Here is a 16,646-nt window from a genome sequence, read left to right on the forward strand (position 1 = left end):
CTCAAGTCCTTCCATTTCAATGGGTCTACCTAGACTATGACTTAGTAATATACCACCAGTTATCTTTGCAGCTTTAAAATATTCTGTATCAATTCCATAAAAATTAAAATTTTGGTTGAAATGAGAAATCAAAGAAACAATATGCATGAGCATAAAAGAATGTTTTATGAACTTGATCAAAGGCAAAATATGAGTACTAACCCTGTGGCTACCAGTAGTTCGAGTGGACACCAAGTCATCAGCACCCTAATTACAAAATTAAATTAAAAATGAAGTGCCACATTTAAAAATGAACAAAAAAGATAAAAGTAAGGAAGGAAGAAAAACAGATTTGATAGGTTAGTACAAACCAGGTATGACCGCCGGCTGGACCTGTGTGAATCCCTAGCCTTCTCTGAATCTTCCTAAGAAAGGAAACACCAGATGATGTTACTTAAGAAAAGGAGAAAAAGACAGAAGACCAAAAAGAACACAGCTAAAAAGAATTATCCACAAAAATTACTCAGAAACAGCAGAAAGTACTAATTTACTGTTCACATCAGACAGACACCCATTCTTCTTTCATATAAACATCATAGCAGCTTATCCTAATTTTCAATGTGTTATTAGTTCACCTAATATCTCAGATTACTCAATAAAATATGGTAACAAAACAGTTATCATTAGGGTTGCAACCAGATTTTTTTTAATACGAAAACCACGCATGTAAATATTTCTGAAGCAAAAATATTAATTTGTTTATAGATTGTGTACATGTAAGTCACAGCAGGCATATTGGAAGAGGTATTCATCTAAGACAGAGCTTTCCAAACTGTGTTGCAACATGTTAGTGCGTCAGCTGCAGTGTGTAGGTACGTCTCACAAACGCTCTCTGCACTCCTCCCAGGGCTGGAAAGAAGGGTTTAGTTTAACCTTCAGTTTGCTAGTAAAACTGAATTACTGCGTCATGAAATGATGCATGTATAAAAAGTGTGTCACCAACATAAAAAGTTTGGAAAGCTCTGTTCTAAGAGAATGGAAATATTATTTAAGAGTATGTTTCCCATTTGTGTAAGCACCGGTTTTAATATTTTTTTAATAAAGATTTGTTGTCCAATTCTCAACCCCATTTTTAGCCATTTAAAAACCAAGTAATCCAACTAATTTATCCATAAAGTGATTTAATCCAACTTGCATGATAGTCTTAATTGCTAGTGTGCAATAGTCACCTATACTGACAGATATCTACCATCTACATGGAGAAAATATCCTACAGTTAGAACTTCAAAATGCAACACGGTACAATTTGGAAAACAATATGAATTGAGAGTGATAGTAAGGGAAAAGCTTATCTATGCCCATACTTGTTCAGGAGAGTTCCCAACCCCCAAGAAAGACTGTTTAGGGTGAGGGACACTGAGTGCAGGACAGAGAGGATTTTTTTGCACAAAAAGTCTTTGGCCTGCACAATCTTTGGATCTAGCCCATAATATCCAGACGAATGGATTGTGTATTTCAGGTACTGAGAAAATGTGTTTCTCCCAAAAAAATTATTCATTCTAAGTTTAGCTCAGTCGGTAGAGCATGAGACTCTTAATCTCAGGGCCATGGTTTTGAGCCCCATGTTAGGAAAAAAGATTCTTGCATTGCAGAGGCTTGGACTAGTTGGCCTTTGTGGTCCCTTCCAGCTCTACAATTCTATGATTATACTTATTGATAAAGGGACGTGGGCGGCACTGTGGTCTAAACCACAGAGCCTAGGACTAGCTGATCAGAAGGTCGGTGGTTCGAATCCCCGCGACGGGGTGAGCCCCGTGGCTCGGTCCCTGCTCCTGCCAACCTAGCAGTTCGAAAGCACGTCAAAGTGCAAGTAGATAAATAGGTACCACTCCGGCAGAAAGGTAAATGGCGTTTCCGTGCGCTGCTCTGGTTTGCCAGAAGTGGCTTAGTCATGCTGGCCACATGACCCGGAAGCTGTACGCTGGCTCCCTCAGTCAATAAAGCAAGATGAGCACCGCAACCCCAGAGTCTACCACGACTGGACCTAATGGTCAAGGGTCCCTTTACCTTTACTTATTGATAAATTTTGGGAAGAATCCTCAAATGAGGAAAGGCCAAGGAAATGTTGGGACCTCATTGTCTTGTATTAATTCATATAAAATAGACAGTGTTATTAGTGATATGAAGTTATTCCCCTTAGGTTTCCACTTATTCAGTACTGGAATGATAAAAATAACTAAGAACACAACCAAGCCAAAGTTAAATATTTGTAAATCCCACAGTTGGGAGACATGTCATTTTGATACTTGAATTTCACACACTGTACAAAATATTAGTAAATAAACACACCAATCATGTTAGTTTTCCAAGTGCAAAATACCACACAACAGGCAATCCTGGCCTACCATCCACCTTTGGATATGTCCCCATTTTCTATCATAAGAACGTCGAGAAAGCTACAAAAAGGTAAAGATCATCTTATTTCTTCGCAAGAATAAACAATTTCCAAAAAGAAAATTTGCTCTCCCAAAGTGTTTGCTTTAAAAAAATAAAGTGTAATCAACATTCAAATATGGAAATGCTCTCTTTAAAACTTGTGTTGCATTTTATCATTTCACCTCTACAGCTATATCAAGTACTATTCACAAACTAATATTACTTCTATTTAAATGCACATCAGGAAAAGCCAAAGGCAGTATGATTGAATTTCTTGTCAAATACATTAGAAATGATCCATCTACATGTGTTTTATTTTGTTTCTACCATAACTGTTTATTTTATTTATATTTTGGATTTTTAAAAATACCTGTTTTTTGCATTTGTCTTTTACTGACATTGTTAAGTTGTTGTTTTTTATAGAATGCTTACAGGTTCTACTTACAATCAAGCGGAATAGAATACAGTGGTACCTCTAGTTGTGGACGCGATCTATTCCGGGGTGCCATTTGCACCCCAAAAAGTCCGCAACTAGAGTGCTGCTTCTGCGCAAGTGTGGAGCACAATAGAGTGCTTCTGCACATGTGCGAAGCATGCAGAACACTTCTGTGCATGCGTGGTGAAACCCGGAAGTATACACTTCCGGGTTTGCCGCGTTCGCAACCCGAAAATCCACAACATGAAGCGAATGCAACTAGAGGTATGACTGTAGAATAGAATAGAGCTTAAAACCACCAAAGAAGCACTTAATCAGGGCCTAACTTTTATTCTACCCATGGTCATTTTTGCAGATTCTTTATCTAAATGTGATGGTAGAACAGTCACTATTTTCACCCAAAATTATTTAAAATCAGCAATGTAATTAATTGTACTGTAATCAATTATCTAAAGAAACACTGCCTACACTTCACACGTTTCTTCACTCAAGTTCTGAAAGCTCATTACACAAAAGTATTTCCAACCGAGGACTCTATTGTCTTTTTGGTGTCTACTGAATACACTCCTCTTCCAACAAGTGTTATAAGTAGAGACCTTTCTCTATAAATCACATTAGATTTACTGAAAATTATCTGTTGCAATAAAAGTTCCGTTTGAAATCATTTTACATTATGTTTTTCAAGTTGAAGACAGTCAAAATGTTTAGGGCCAAGCTTTTTGCATATGTGTGCAGGTTTCCCCATTCTGCCAAATTATAACTGAAATTACCGTATTTTTCGCCCTATAGAACGCACCAGCCCATAGGACGCACTTATTTGGGGGGGGGGGGGAATAAAGGAAAAAAAAATCCCCCCCCCCGAGCCCCAAAGAGCAAAGAAGCCAGGACAGCGAGCAGGATGGATCCCGCTCGCTGTCCTGGCTTCGTTTTTAGCCTCGGGGCTGGGGGTCCGGGAGCGAAAGCGAGGTTGCCGCCCGCAAGCCTTGTGAGCCCACGGGAACTCCCCCCCAGCGCGCAAGGCTTGCGGACACCTGCGCGAAGCATGGGGCGTCCTCCGGAGGGCGCCCCGTGCTTCGAGCTGCAGGCTGCCACCCGCAAGCCTTGGAGCCCGCGGGAACTCCCGCCGGGCTCGCAAGGCTTGCGGATAGCTTCCTGAAGCCTGGAGAGCGAGAGGGGTCGGTGCGCACAGACGCCTCTTGCTCTCCAGGCTTCAGCGAAAGCCTGCATTCGCCCCATAGGATGCACACACATTTCCCCTTCATTTTTGAAGGAGAAAAAGTGCGTCCTATAGGGCGAAAAATACGGTAAAACTGTTCACTATCCGTTACTCAAACAGAGTCACTTTCATTCACTAAGAATACATTTTGCAATTTATCTGAAGAAATTTGGCCTCACTCTAAGCATATACCATGATACAGTGCTGAATACAGAAGTATAAAGATATTTTAAAATCATCTGAGGCAGGAACAAATATAGACAACCGTAGAAGTTAGCCAAAACCAAACCAAAAACAAAAATTGCAGTTGATGGCCACACTCCCTTTTCCCTGGAAAACTGGCAAATATAAGTTAAGCCACATGGCTGATAATTATAACATATAACAAATTTTATTCTGAAATGTAAAGATTCTGAAACCTAAAGCAGAACTCTTTAATTTCCCACAGTATAATGAAGTCAAGATATATGGCAGATGGCTGTATGGTGAAGACTTGGCCAAAATGAAGGAATGCCTCTGCCTGAATTTCGCTGATTCCATATGCCCACTGCAGTACTGTATCACATCCTAGGCCCCAGCCTACAAAATGGGGGAAGAGGAGCCTGAACAGTCTTCTGCTCATGGAAAATTTGGATTCAAAGCAGCTTGACTTTGCCACTTTTCTTGCTATTTTGCAACAGCATAACTCCCAAGAACTTAAGAGCCAGTGTGGTGTAGTGGTTAAGAGCGGTAGTCTCATAATCTGGGGAACCGGGTTCGCGTCTCCGCTCCTCCACATGCAGCTGCTGGGTGACCTTGGGCCAGTCACACTTCTTTGAAGTCTCTCAGCCCCACTCACCTCACAGAGTGTTTGTTGTGGGGGAGGAAGGGAAAGGAGAATGTTAGCCGCTTTGAGACTCCTGAAGGGGAGTGAAAGGCGGGATATCAAATCCAAACTCTTCTTCTTAAGAGACTCAACATTGTTTCAGTTTTGAAAGAAATACAATCCTATTTTTTGAAAGATGATCCTAGCTGCTTTTGCAAGTCTGGTTTATGTGTCATGTTTTCCAACTCCTAGGCAATAGTTGCCGATATTCCTAATCCATTGAAAACCTTTCTTTGTATAAACCCAAGTAGCACTCAGACACCAAATTTCATGCTCATTGGGCACTGACACATATACAACATCTTATGTTTTCCTTTACAAGTGCAACACAACCTTAATATTCAAGCTGAGCTTGAGGTCTGAATGGCATTCTACCAACTGAAAAGAAAATCACCCTGGCTTTCAGAGTGATGCTCAAGATGTGTAACAATGTCAAAGTAAGCGATTAGTTAATGTTATTTACTCTGATACATTGTTCTGAATTTAAGATTACCAGAATTTTGTTCTACATTTAACTGCTCCATTACCTCTTTCTGTTGTCGTTCCAATTCTCTCATGCGTATATCTCTTGCTTCTGCTCGTGCTGCACGTTTGGCTGCAAGCCGTGCTTCTGCCTGTTAAATTGAAAGAAATTTCATTTAAAAATGAAGTAGTCAAATTGGATTCAATAATACTTTTATTAAATGTGAGCATTAAGTGACTAATGGTCAAAGATATCATTATCAAAATAATATACTTGGTGATACAGAACTGCAAACACAGTTTAAGAAATAACTTTACAACAATGAATGTAAGGTGCACCTACTAAGCAAAATGTGAATACGTGAATTCTTGTTTTCAAGATGCTTACAGTAAGATAGCAGTTTTACTAACCTCTCTAGCAATATGACCCAAAGCTTCATCTTCTGCAGAAAATCTATCTTTCACAGGAGTTCTTTTCCTTCCTGATCCAGGAGTTCCCATGATTAAATATGCTCTCAGTAATTTTCTTGCAAGATTTGGTTAGATCCAAGTGCTCAGATCTGAAATAAAGTGAAAATATTATAAGGATCAATGTTAAAAATACATACATATTTTCATACCCTGAAATTACTTGCCAATAATTAGTTTATTCTGCTTTTTGGTAGTAATCATGGAAAAATGAGGTTGGGAGAATCACCACAATGTTTCACAATCTTATTTTCATGACAAGAATTGACTTGATTTTGTGAATGGATTGGCTGCATTCACCTTGCAATAATTAGGTTTTCTAAAATGAAGAAAAATCAAGAGATATATGTGGTGCTATAAAAAAAAAAACAAGAGATATACACTTGGACAATTCTCTTCTTCACTAGCAGACACTCAGTATTTTACTTATCCAGCCCAATGCCATTTCTCTGCCTGACCCAATTCCTCCTCCATAAATATTTTCTTAATTTTTGAACTTATTAATCACAATTTTCTGCCTTTTTTGCTTCAATGTCTGAGACTGACTAAATGTTGTCACATTTAAACTGTCCTAAATCACACTGAATTCAATTTTTATTTCAAGTCTGCAAGCCTAATACCAGAATGTACGTGAGATGGAACAACAAACATTTGCCATGTTCCAAAGCAAACAAATGGCAACATGGAAATTTCTTTGAAACAATTGTGTTCTAGGACCAACATCTATATGTTGTGCTCAGATAATGAGGCACTGTTCAATGTTTAAAATTACCATTGCTTTTTAATTAAGCTGTAGCAGAAATTAAATACAGTAAAGCTTAACAATATTCTGTACTATAATGATCTAGAGTTCACTGGGAAACAACAAAACTAAAAATGTTTTGTTTTGGAAGCACACCTACTGATACAAGGGGGCATATCTACTGATGGAAGAAAAGCATTACTAGTCTTGACATCTGAACCAATACTTCCAATATATGACACATACAGGGCAGTATCCCATCTCTCGCCATGTTCTTCCATCTCTCTCATGAATACCCTGCTCCAAATGAGCACTTTTGTCCCACTGCTAGCCTCTCCTGCTTAACTGCAGGAGCACATTTCTAATTTTAAAGTATTAATTAATTGATACTTATTACATTTATATACCACCATTATCTTCCAAGGATCTCAAGGTGGCTATGTGGTTCTCCTCCTTCCCATTTCATCCTCACAACAACCCTGTGAGGCAGGTTAGCCTAAGAAATGGTGACTGGCCCAAGGTCATTCAGTGAACTTCACCTGAGCGGGGAACCTTAGTCTCTCAAGTTCTAGTCCAACACTCTAACTATTAAACCACACTGGATTTAGGCTGTTCCCAAAAACACTTAGAAGGGATTAAGTTACACAGAGCTTATTGAGAAATGCTTGTAAATATATTTTCAGTCAAATTTCAGAAGATATTAAAGACAGCTCCTAGTGAATTAGTCAGCAATCCTAATCCCATTTACCTGGGAATAAGCCTCATCTTCAAGGATAGACCCACATACAGTATGCTGTAGTAAACTGGGAAATTACCAGTGAATGGGTTACTGAAACCAAGCTAGCCTGGTTGAGAGATGGCTGAAGGTGGCAAAGGCTGGTGCTACTTGAGCCACCAGCGGCAGGTTAGAGTCAAGGAACACCACTCAGAATACACACTTGCTCCTTCAAGACGATTGCTATTCCATCCAGAACAGGCCACCTCTCTAATTCCCAGACATTAGAAACTAAAGACACACAGCTTCAGTTTCCTGGCCCTCACCCAGCCCTTCACTGCCTCTGGATACCAGTCCAGCATTTGCACACCCACTCCAGACTCGGATAGAGAGACTGAGCTGGGTATCATTTGCATATTGGCTGACACTGTACTCCAGATGACATCCCCTCAATCACTTCATACAGATGTTAAATGGTATAGGAGACAATGCATTGAGGACAGGTGGTTTCCTTAGCCATGGTTGGCACACAGGACTCAGCATCATAATCATGAAAAGACTGAAGAACTATTCATTCCATAATAGCATTTGACAAAGTCTGTACTTCTAGCATGCAATAACAACAAAAATTATTATTTATATGTCACCCATCTGATTGGGTGGCATATAAATAATAAAATATTTCTTGAAGATAAAATCACGTATCTAGGTTGCCACTTCTTCCACCTTTAATACTGCTATGACCCACAGAGTCATTACTGATGTCTTAGCTGTATGAGATCATAACACAAATGCTATCTCATAGCACAAAACAATTGTTTTATCGACTTCTTCAGACACAAAGCATCTATTATTTGTGGGAAGGGAAAGATGAGAATGAAAGTAAGATCAACAGCAGTCAAACTACGGTTTGCATGAAATACCAGGACTCTGCAAGCTCATGCAAAATGTATCTTAACCCAGAGGGTTTCCAGCTTTTTGAGTCCACAGCTCCCTTAACTGACTACATTCTTTTTGCGGCACCCCTGTGGGGCTCAGGAGCCCCGTTATGTCACCCCTTTCAGTAGAGCCGGCAACCTCTCACCCCTGTTTGAACACCCTCCCTTGTGGAGTGTTCCCTCAACCTTCTCTCTGCTCCCCTCTCCTTGGGAATCCTCTGGGCAGCCGCAACTGCCGCCCCTGATTTCTGAGCTGCCCCCCTCTTCCCCAGAGAGGTTCCTCCCCACACTGCCCCACAGAGGCCTGGGAAACCCCCCTTGCCCAGCCCCAGAGGCACCATTCACCTGGGGAGCTTGTAGCCAGGGATGCTGCAACAAATAGCTGTGCAAGCCTTTGGGAGGCAGAGAAGCAAGAAGACATCAGAGGGAGGGAAGAAAAGAACAGAGGACAGTGCTGCCCATGGCACCCCAGGGTACCATGGCACACTGGTTGGAAACCACTGTCTTAACCATTCAGATACTGAGGCAAATTATGCGGTCTCAAACTAGGATTAAGCAGCAGGACATCACTACTTGCAAGGGACGGGAGTGTGTAAGCCCAAGGCTCGTTCACATCTGAACACATGGCTTCTACAAATTAGCACATAAATCAAATATATCAACTCAGTTTCATATTTTTTTTCAACTTCAGCTTCCAAACATGCTGGCTTTGTGAAGATCTTCTAATCACCCACAGGCAGAGAGCAATACTTCAGGATATATCACTCTCAACCTCATCTAGTACCATCTGCTCTGATGCCTGAGCCTGTGCCAACAGAATGTGTATCAAGTGCATGCAACACATTGAAGTATCTTGGTTAAGAATGTACTATAAATATACAAGACATAACTTTGCTTTTTTTTTTTAAGGCACACATGGTCTTTAAAATCCACCTAGACAGGATAAAGTGATATAGTACGTGCAGCTTCTCCTTCAAAGAAGCTTGGGACCAAATTATGTTACCATACAGCTACACGTAACACTAATTCAACACAGTCTTGTCCTTTGAAAAGTTTCCTCTGCCAAAGGGCCAGAACTAAACCAATGTTGCATGCCACTATAAATGCAGTTTGGGCTTTAAACAGCATAACCACAATATGATGATTGCAATGTTAGAAACAGTTTTTAAAATAAATTACAGCAACAAGAATAGGGTTGTCCTAAAAATATGCCTTGAGTGTCAAATGTCAGGGTAAAGAGATGCATCTTCAGCATATGACTATAACTGTCTAGTGATGGTGCTAGTCACACCTCTGCGGGAAGGGAATTCCACAACATAGGAGCTGCTACAACGAATGTCCTTTCCCAAGCTACCATGACCCATCTTTTGAAGATGGTGAAACTTCAAAAAGCCCTCTACTTATTATCTCAATACCTGAGAAGGTCTGTACAGAAGGTGGCCTTTTAGGTATTTGAGGCCTAAGTGGTTTAGGGCTGTAAACACTAATGTGGGCACCTTAAACTGGGCCCAAACTCAATGACTGATTTCTATGTAAGATCATGAGATCAGCTGCCTTTGGTCCTGCCTGTCACCTACCTGCTGACCTTTATAAAAACCAGCCTGCTTTGTTACTTCTGCCTCTTTTCCTCACATATCATGTATTTTAGATTATAAACTGAGAGCTAGGACTGTCTTACTGGTGATCTTGTAAGTCATGCTGGAAATCTTTTTTGAATAAAGACTGGGGCAGAAAATAAAAGGTAAAAGAAATAAATAGGCACTACTCAGAATAGTATCAGCCAGCAGGGAACAGTCACTCAGCTTCCAAGTTTTTTTTAAAAAGATATATAATATCTGGGTCCTCAGGGAAGAAAAGCCTAACTAAAAACATTATTTACACAACAGATTTTCACAGCAGTGAGATATATCAACAAGTGAGTCAGACCACTAGTCCATCTAGTCAAGACTGAGGAACCTTTTCCAACCAAAGAATCACATTCCATCAGAGATAACCTTTTAGGGGCTGCATGCCAGGGGTGGGCTATGCTAGAGGCAAAAGCATATGAGATTATGTGGCTCTTTTTTCTTTTATAGGCTACATTCCAGCCACACAAAAGCAGTTTCTATATCTCCACCCCAATCTCTCCATCCCACAAGCTTTATCACAATTCAAAAACACATTCCAGTCAGGCAAACACACTCAAGGAGGGCATGTAATGGGATTGGTGAGAGTTATAGGGGGGGATCCCAAGGGCCATATAGAGGTGGGCTGCATTTGGGGCCCAGCCTGGGCATCCCTATCCCCGATACAGCTCAATATTATCTGTTCTGTTTAGCAATGTCTCTCCAAATCCTGGTATTTCCCAGCCCTGGTACTTTTTAAGAGGAGATGACAGGAGCTGTACTTGGGACGTTAAGTTTGCAGTGTATACGGTCTACCACTGAACTAACAATGCTGCAAAATGATGTCTGGAAATTCAGAAAGGTTACTGAATAATAAAAAAATCTGATATTTGGCTGATTAACATTCTACGGCTTTTTAAATGTATTTCTGGGAGGATTATTGATTTGCTTTGTTATGTATTTTGTATTTTGTATTTTCATTTTACATTTTTCTGATGTGAACCGCCCTGAGATCTTTGGATGAAGTGCGGTACACAAATATTAATTAATTGATTGATTGATGTTGGAAAGGAAAAGGAAAAACACACAAAAAGCACTTCTGTATTGATACCAATAATATATAAATAGGCTATAAACTGGTTGTTGCCTGTATCTGGTTTCACCTGCCTCCAATGTTTCCCTCTCTGCCAGAATGGATGAATGCTGAGATGTTTGTGAAACATCTAGTTTCCTTAAATAAATTAGAATGTTGATGTAACTTACATAAGGGAAAGATCAATAGATATGGAGACAGCTTTAGAGAGCAAGTATTTCCTCTGCTGTAGCATTTTCATTCTTGTAACATTTATTTCCTTTCTTGGTGCAATGTAATGAGTTGTTAATTACTCCTAGAAGTGGAATAGCTAAAACTTTTTGGCCTCAGGACCACACTGATGCTTGACAAACTCTCTAAAGACTGCATGTCAGTGATGGGCATATTCAGAATGATCAATGCACACTTCCCATCCCACACTCACATACACAGATAGGTAGGTACACATTCAGAGTGCAGTAACAGACAGAGAAAAGAGCATTTCCCACCTCCCTTTCCATCACAACACTGAACTGAGAGAGGAACTTCTCTTTCCTCCACATACCTTGTAAAGAAGTGCCTTCTCCCTCTGGTGCAGTGTCACTGCAAAAAGGGCTTCGAGCTCAGAACTCTGAAAACAGGAAGCTGAGCTCCAAAGGATTCTTGCAACAGCACAGCACCAGAAGGAGAAAAAGCTCCTTTGCAAGACAGACTGAAGCAGAGGCCCCCCATTTTTTTAAGGGCTGGCAGCCCTACTGTATACCACAGTGAAACAGGAGCAGAAAGGGGCACAGAGTTGAAGGAAGAAGGGAACAAAAGTAAAGTCCTCACAATACTTGAGAAAAGGAGACAAAACTCAATGGCACTTCAGAGGGAGGAGGCATAGGCCAATAAGCCTGAAAAGACAATGGGACAGAATGAATTTTATGCACCAATTTTACTAACCAGTCAAATCTTTGGTTAGTTACAAATGATTACAGAATCAGAGATATTCCTAATCCAAAGTGTTGCACCACATCTATTCTTCTACCTAACTGAACAAAGTTTGACTGGCAGATAGTTTAGCGGGGAGGGGGGACAGAGAAGAGTGCGATAGACTCCTCATCCCCTTTTGTTATACCAATTATGAACAATATGGCTAGTTGGCAAATGAATGGAAATGAGCTGAATGGCTAGAGCTCCAGGCTGCCTTTTCACCAGGCCAAGGTCTAGGCCAGCTGCAATTCTCCCAGCCCCAAGGACACAATCTAAAGCCACTGTAGTACTTATAGTAATGGAAGGTAGTCTCTACATTATCAGAGGCCAGGTCTCTATATTCTGCTCCACCCTTCCAGCTGCAGGGCTGTAAGTTTTCATTCTAAACTTTCACTTGACCTTTTTACTTTCTCCTGCAGCATCTATGAAGGCCATTAATAATACAGCTCTAAAGCGCCAACATTTCTAGCTATTGGTCTTACATGACACTGACACAATTCAGGGGTGGCCTTAAGCTTTAACCAAGTTCTCACCTGGGTCACTGCTGTTGCACCCAGCTCTGCCCACTCTGCCTAACTTTAAAAAGGCATGCAGAAGAGGTGAGAAATAATAAGTAAGAAGTGCACAGCCAGATGAACTTTCATCCAAGTGCCAAAAGTCAGGGGTGTGAGAAGGGATTAAGTAGCCACAATGGCCCAATGAGAGCTAGTGAACTGGCTGCCCCAAAGCAATATTTTGTGCCATAGGAATGGAATCAGCAACTGAATTGTCTATAATAAGATAATTGGGGCATCCTTCTATGTAATAAGATAGGTTAGAAATCAAATAAGTGACAAAATAGTCACATAATACAAATTACAATGCCAAACCTTTAGAGTTTGGCAGAAAAGCTTAAGTTCTATGCTTCCTGATTATTAGTATTATTTTTTTACCATTTAACAAAAATGAATTCATATACTCTTCCTCATCTTGCATTCTGTGGTTCATTAAATGAATGTTCTCAAAGTCTAGCCATAGCCCACCATTACAGACATTGCTTTTCATTCTATAACTTACTGAAATATTTTTAAATAACCATAGCACCAAGATTACCGTAGTTTCTTGGGGTTCTCCCTGAATCATAGGCCTGTAACAGTAGCATAGCATCCTGTTACTTTGTATACACTAACTAGAGAAAAGTCATAATGAAAATCAAATCATTCGCTTGCAATGCTGCCAAAGATTGCTCTACAACTGGAAACTACCACAACTCCAGTCATCTTTCATGACTCACAATGAGCTGACTCAATATGCTCAGAAGTTCTTGACTTTAGAACACTCTGTGACTTAAAGTGGGAAAAAATTCAGTCTCCGTGTTATCTCGTCTCATTAGATAAGAAAAATACCACCACCTATTTCAGTAAGTTTGTATTTACATCATGAATTTCATTCAAATATACAGCTGAAGTAACTGGAACTATCTATGGAATTATTCTGTACCAGACAGAAAAAATTGCTCCTGAGGAAAACTTCCCAAGCAGTTTTTTAAAATGGAACTATAATTTATACAGACTGAGAACATATAGTAACCAGAAGAGTGATGTATTTGGTATCTATTCTGTACCATGATCCACACAACCATTCTTAAACCGCAGATAGACACGTTTTTATAAAAGTTAACTCTTCAGTCCTACTATAAGGCTCAAGATACAGCATGGTAAGAATTACGGAAAACTGCAGTTTTTAGCAAGACAGGAATTCAATTTCCAGGATAAAAATTAGCATCTAATTAAGTTAATATGGCAGTTCACAGTGCCGAACATAATTATGTGCTGGACATCTAATTCGTTGGCTGTATGTGTGGTAACAAGTGTTTTTCTGCATAACTTTGAGTATCCCCTGAAAAAAGCACTGCTGGTAACCATGAAGCACTGATAAACATACCACAAATAATTCCATTTCAAATGAATAGTTATAGCAGACTATTTCCCCTCTTATTATACAAAATCATATATCACTTAGCATAAAACTACCAAAGTAATATACAACTTAAGAATACAATATATCATAAAAGCAATGTACAAATAAAAGAAATAAATATTGATCAATGGAACATATAGCTGGAGTCACTCTTCTGAAAAGCCTATGTGAACAAAAAGTCCTCTTTGACCAATAGCACTAATTTTCCCAAGGAAAGGGGTACTTGATTCTTTCCCCACATAGCATAAGGTAGAAAAAGAAGACAAGAGTAGACAGTGCCTTCCTCACACTCTTGAGGAAAATAATTTTTATCTACAGTTGCATAGCATGTAGAACACTACACTGCAGTCCAAACAGATTTATGTCAGAATAAACACAACTGAAAACATTTATTGCTTCTCCACTTTCCCCCTTCTTTAATATCAGGCCTCAATAAACAGAGGAACAAGAGAGATATGGCTATATACAATGTAAGGAGTGGGATAAACACACAATGTGAGGGCAGGAGACACCTCTGCCCAGCTCTTTACAAGAGTTTCAGGGCACTTGAGGCCATTCTGACGCCACACAAGCACACCCTTGATAGTCCCAACTCATTAATCTGAAAGAAATACTCAGTTCTCCCCTCACTGTCACCATTACAGACTGCAGCTCCCTTTTCAACTATCAGCACATCCATCTTACTGAAATCTTGTATTTGTAGAACATGCATGTGGACCTAGTGTATAAACTGTAGGCCCTGTGTTACAACAAAACCCATCTACTCAAAGGGTGGAAAAATCCCAGTTCCTTTCCCATCACAACAGAGTAGAACTGGGGATTAAAAACAATTGAAGAGTAATTAATCTCTGTTAAGTGATCTTGAATATACGCCCTGACAAGGTATTTAAACAATGCATAAAAGGGTAATGAACATGGATTAACTGACAAGTCCATACTTCAATATTATCGCTGTGCCAGCACACTTTCTAAAATGTTAAGAGACAGAATCAGTCCTACTGAAATCAATGTGAAACTTTAGCTGGGACTTAAGTACAACTAACCAACTCTGCATCCAACCCACTGAGATTATCGGGATTTGCCTCTGGATAACCAGTTTAAGATCGAAAAAGCGAGGAAATTTCAATTTGTAAAGCTGCGCCCACAGATCTAAAGAACTCTTACAGCGCACTCTTACGGAGTGTAATTTAGATGCTATACTCAGCAGGAGCTGGGATCTATTTTTTGCCTATGGAAGGTTGCAAATGATAAATCGCAATAGTTACTTAGCACAACTTACTCCCCAGCCCCGTCCTACCCCAGCCTTCAGTGGATCTAATTTGCAAGTGCAAGATGTTGAGGGTCGCAGCCCTGAAGATAGCAAGACTCCTCTCAGGATCCAGAACTGGCAACCCAACCCTTTAAATGTTCTACAGCAGAGACCCAGAACTTTCATTCACCACGATGGAGGGGGAAGCTCCTCCCTTGCCTGCAAGGCCACGGACAGCTGGAAGGGACACCCAGGTTCATCTAGTCCAACCCCCTGCCATGCAGGAACCTTTCGCCCGACGTGGGGCTCGAACCTGCCACAATAATATTAATCTGGGTCGCTGGCTGTTGTTAGACTACAATTCCCATCATCCCTAGCTAGCAGCACCAGCGATCAGGGGCGATGCGAACTGTAGTCCGACCCCAGCCAGGGGACGCACGGTTGAGATGCACTGGGTGAGTCTCTTAGGGCGGGTTCGAGGCCCACGTTGGGTGAAAGGTTCCTGCGTGAAAAGGGGGTCGGACTAGATGACCCCGGGTGTCCCTTTCCAACCGGAGCCTCGCCTCGTCAGGAACGCCGGGAGTTCCTCGCGCGGCGGCCAGCCTTCTTCCCTTCCCCGCCCCGACGCCTTCCGGCATGCCCAGGGCCACCGTCGGGATCCCCACCCATCCCCTCAGGCAACGGAGCCCGCCCGCCCGCCCCAAAGCTCCCGGATTCCCTCACCACAAGCCGCCTCCGTCCGGAAGGGTCAGCAGCGAGGGCGACGACGGGCCGCCAAGCCAAGCCGGCAAGGGCGGGGCAGCCGAGAAGGGCCCGCAGCTCCCGAGAGCGGAGAGGCGCGGGACGGGAGCTCAGCCTGAGGGAGCCCTTGGGCGCGCGACGCCGACTCGGGACGGCGGTTGCTGGGCGGCGGTTGGGCTCCTTCGCCTCGCGCCGGCGGTTGGGTTCGAACGGCCCTCAGGATTCCGAGCAGGGCGCGAGCGGCCGCTCTCTTAAGCCCCGCCCCCTCGCGGCTGCTGCTGCTTCTCCTCCTTCCTATTGGTTTTGTTGTTTTTTGTTACGGCCGCCGTCGCCGCGCGCGCCGAGTGTCACCGCCGGCGACCCGACAGCTCGGGCAGCTGCGAGCGCGGAGGGCTTTCGCCACACACAGGCGGCGACGCGCATGCGTTACTTCCTGAGCAGATCAGGAGGAGGAGGAGGAGGAGTCTCAGGAGGCAAGCGCATGCGCACAAGTGGCGGCGGCGAGAGGCGTGGTTTGCTGCTGCTTTTGCCGGAGATGGATTGCGGCTCCGCGGGAGGGAGTCAAGGTCTCTGCTGCCCGCTGGGTTAGCGGGGCCGCTGAAGGCGTTACTGCAAGACATACGGCAGGGTCACACGCAGCAGCTGACACACATATCACCATCATTATTCTTACTTTATTTACATGTATTTTTTTTTAATTATATTTTATTAATTTTCCATACATTCATACCACATTACAATTTCTATTAAATTTTCCGTTTTTGACTTCCTTCGGCTTCTCTGCCAATC

The 16,646-nt window shown here is 41.8% G+C and overlaps 1 protein-coding gene across 12 annotated transcripts in view; it reads right to left on the reverse strand.

Moving 5' to 3' along the window:
* LRRFIP2 (LRR binding FLII interacting protein 2) overlaps positions 1-16,262 on the reverse strand; it is a 48,498-nt gene extending 32,236 nt beyond the window's left edge. For 4 of the 12 annotated variants that reach the window (XM_080975849.1, XM_080975848.1, XM_080975851.1 and 1 more), the window contains exons 1-6: positions 15,840-16,260; positions 5,806-5,954; positions 5,460-5,546; positions 2,385-2,435; positions 351-404; positions 202-246 (exon numbers count right to left, since the gene is read on the reverse strand). In XM_080975849.1, coding sequence (XP_080831975.1) covers positions 202-246; positions 351-404; positions 2,385-2,435; positions 5,460-5,546; positions 5,806-5,895 — 327 coding nt within the window. In that variant the 5' untranslated portion in view covers positions 5,896-5,954; positions 15,840-16,260. Of the gene's footprint in view, positions 1-201; positions 247-350; positions 405-2,384; positions 2,436-5,459; positions 5,547-5,805; positions 5,955-15,839 lie in introns of those variants that run through there. The other 8 variants (XM_080975852.1, XM_080975850.1, XM_080975853.1 and 5 more) reach the window with 7 other exon arrangements.
* Between the last annotated feature and the right edge of the window lie 384 nt (positions 16,263-16,646).

Source organism: Podarcis pityusensis, assembly GCF_964106645.2.
Source record: "Podarcis pityusensis genome assembly, chromosome: 12".
Lineage (NCBI taxonomy): Eukaryota > Metazoa > Chordata > Lepidosauria > Squamata > Lacertidae > Podarcis > Podarcis pityusensis.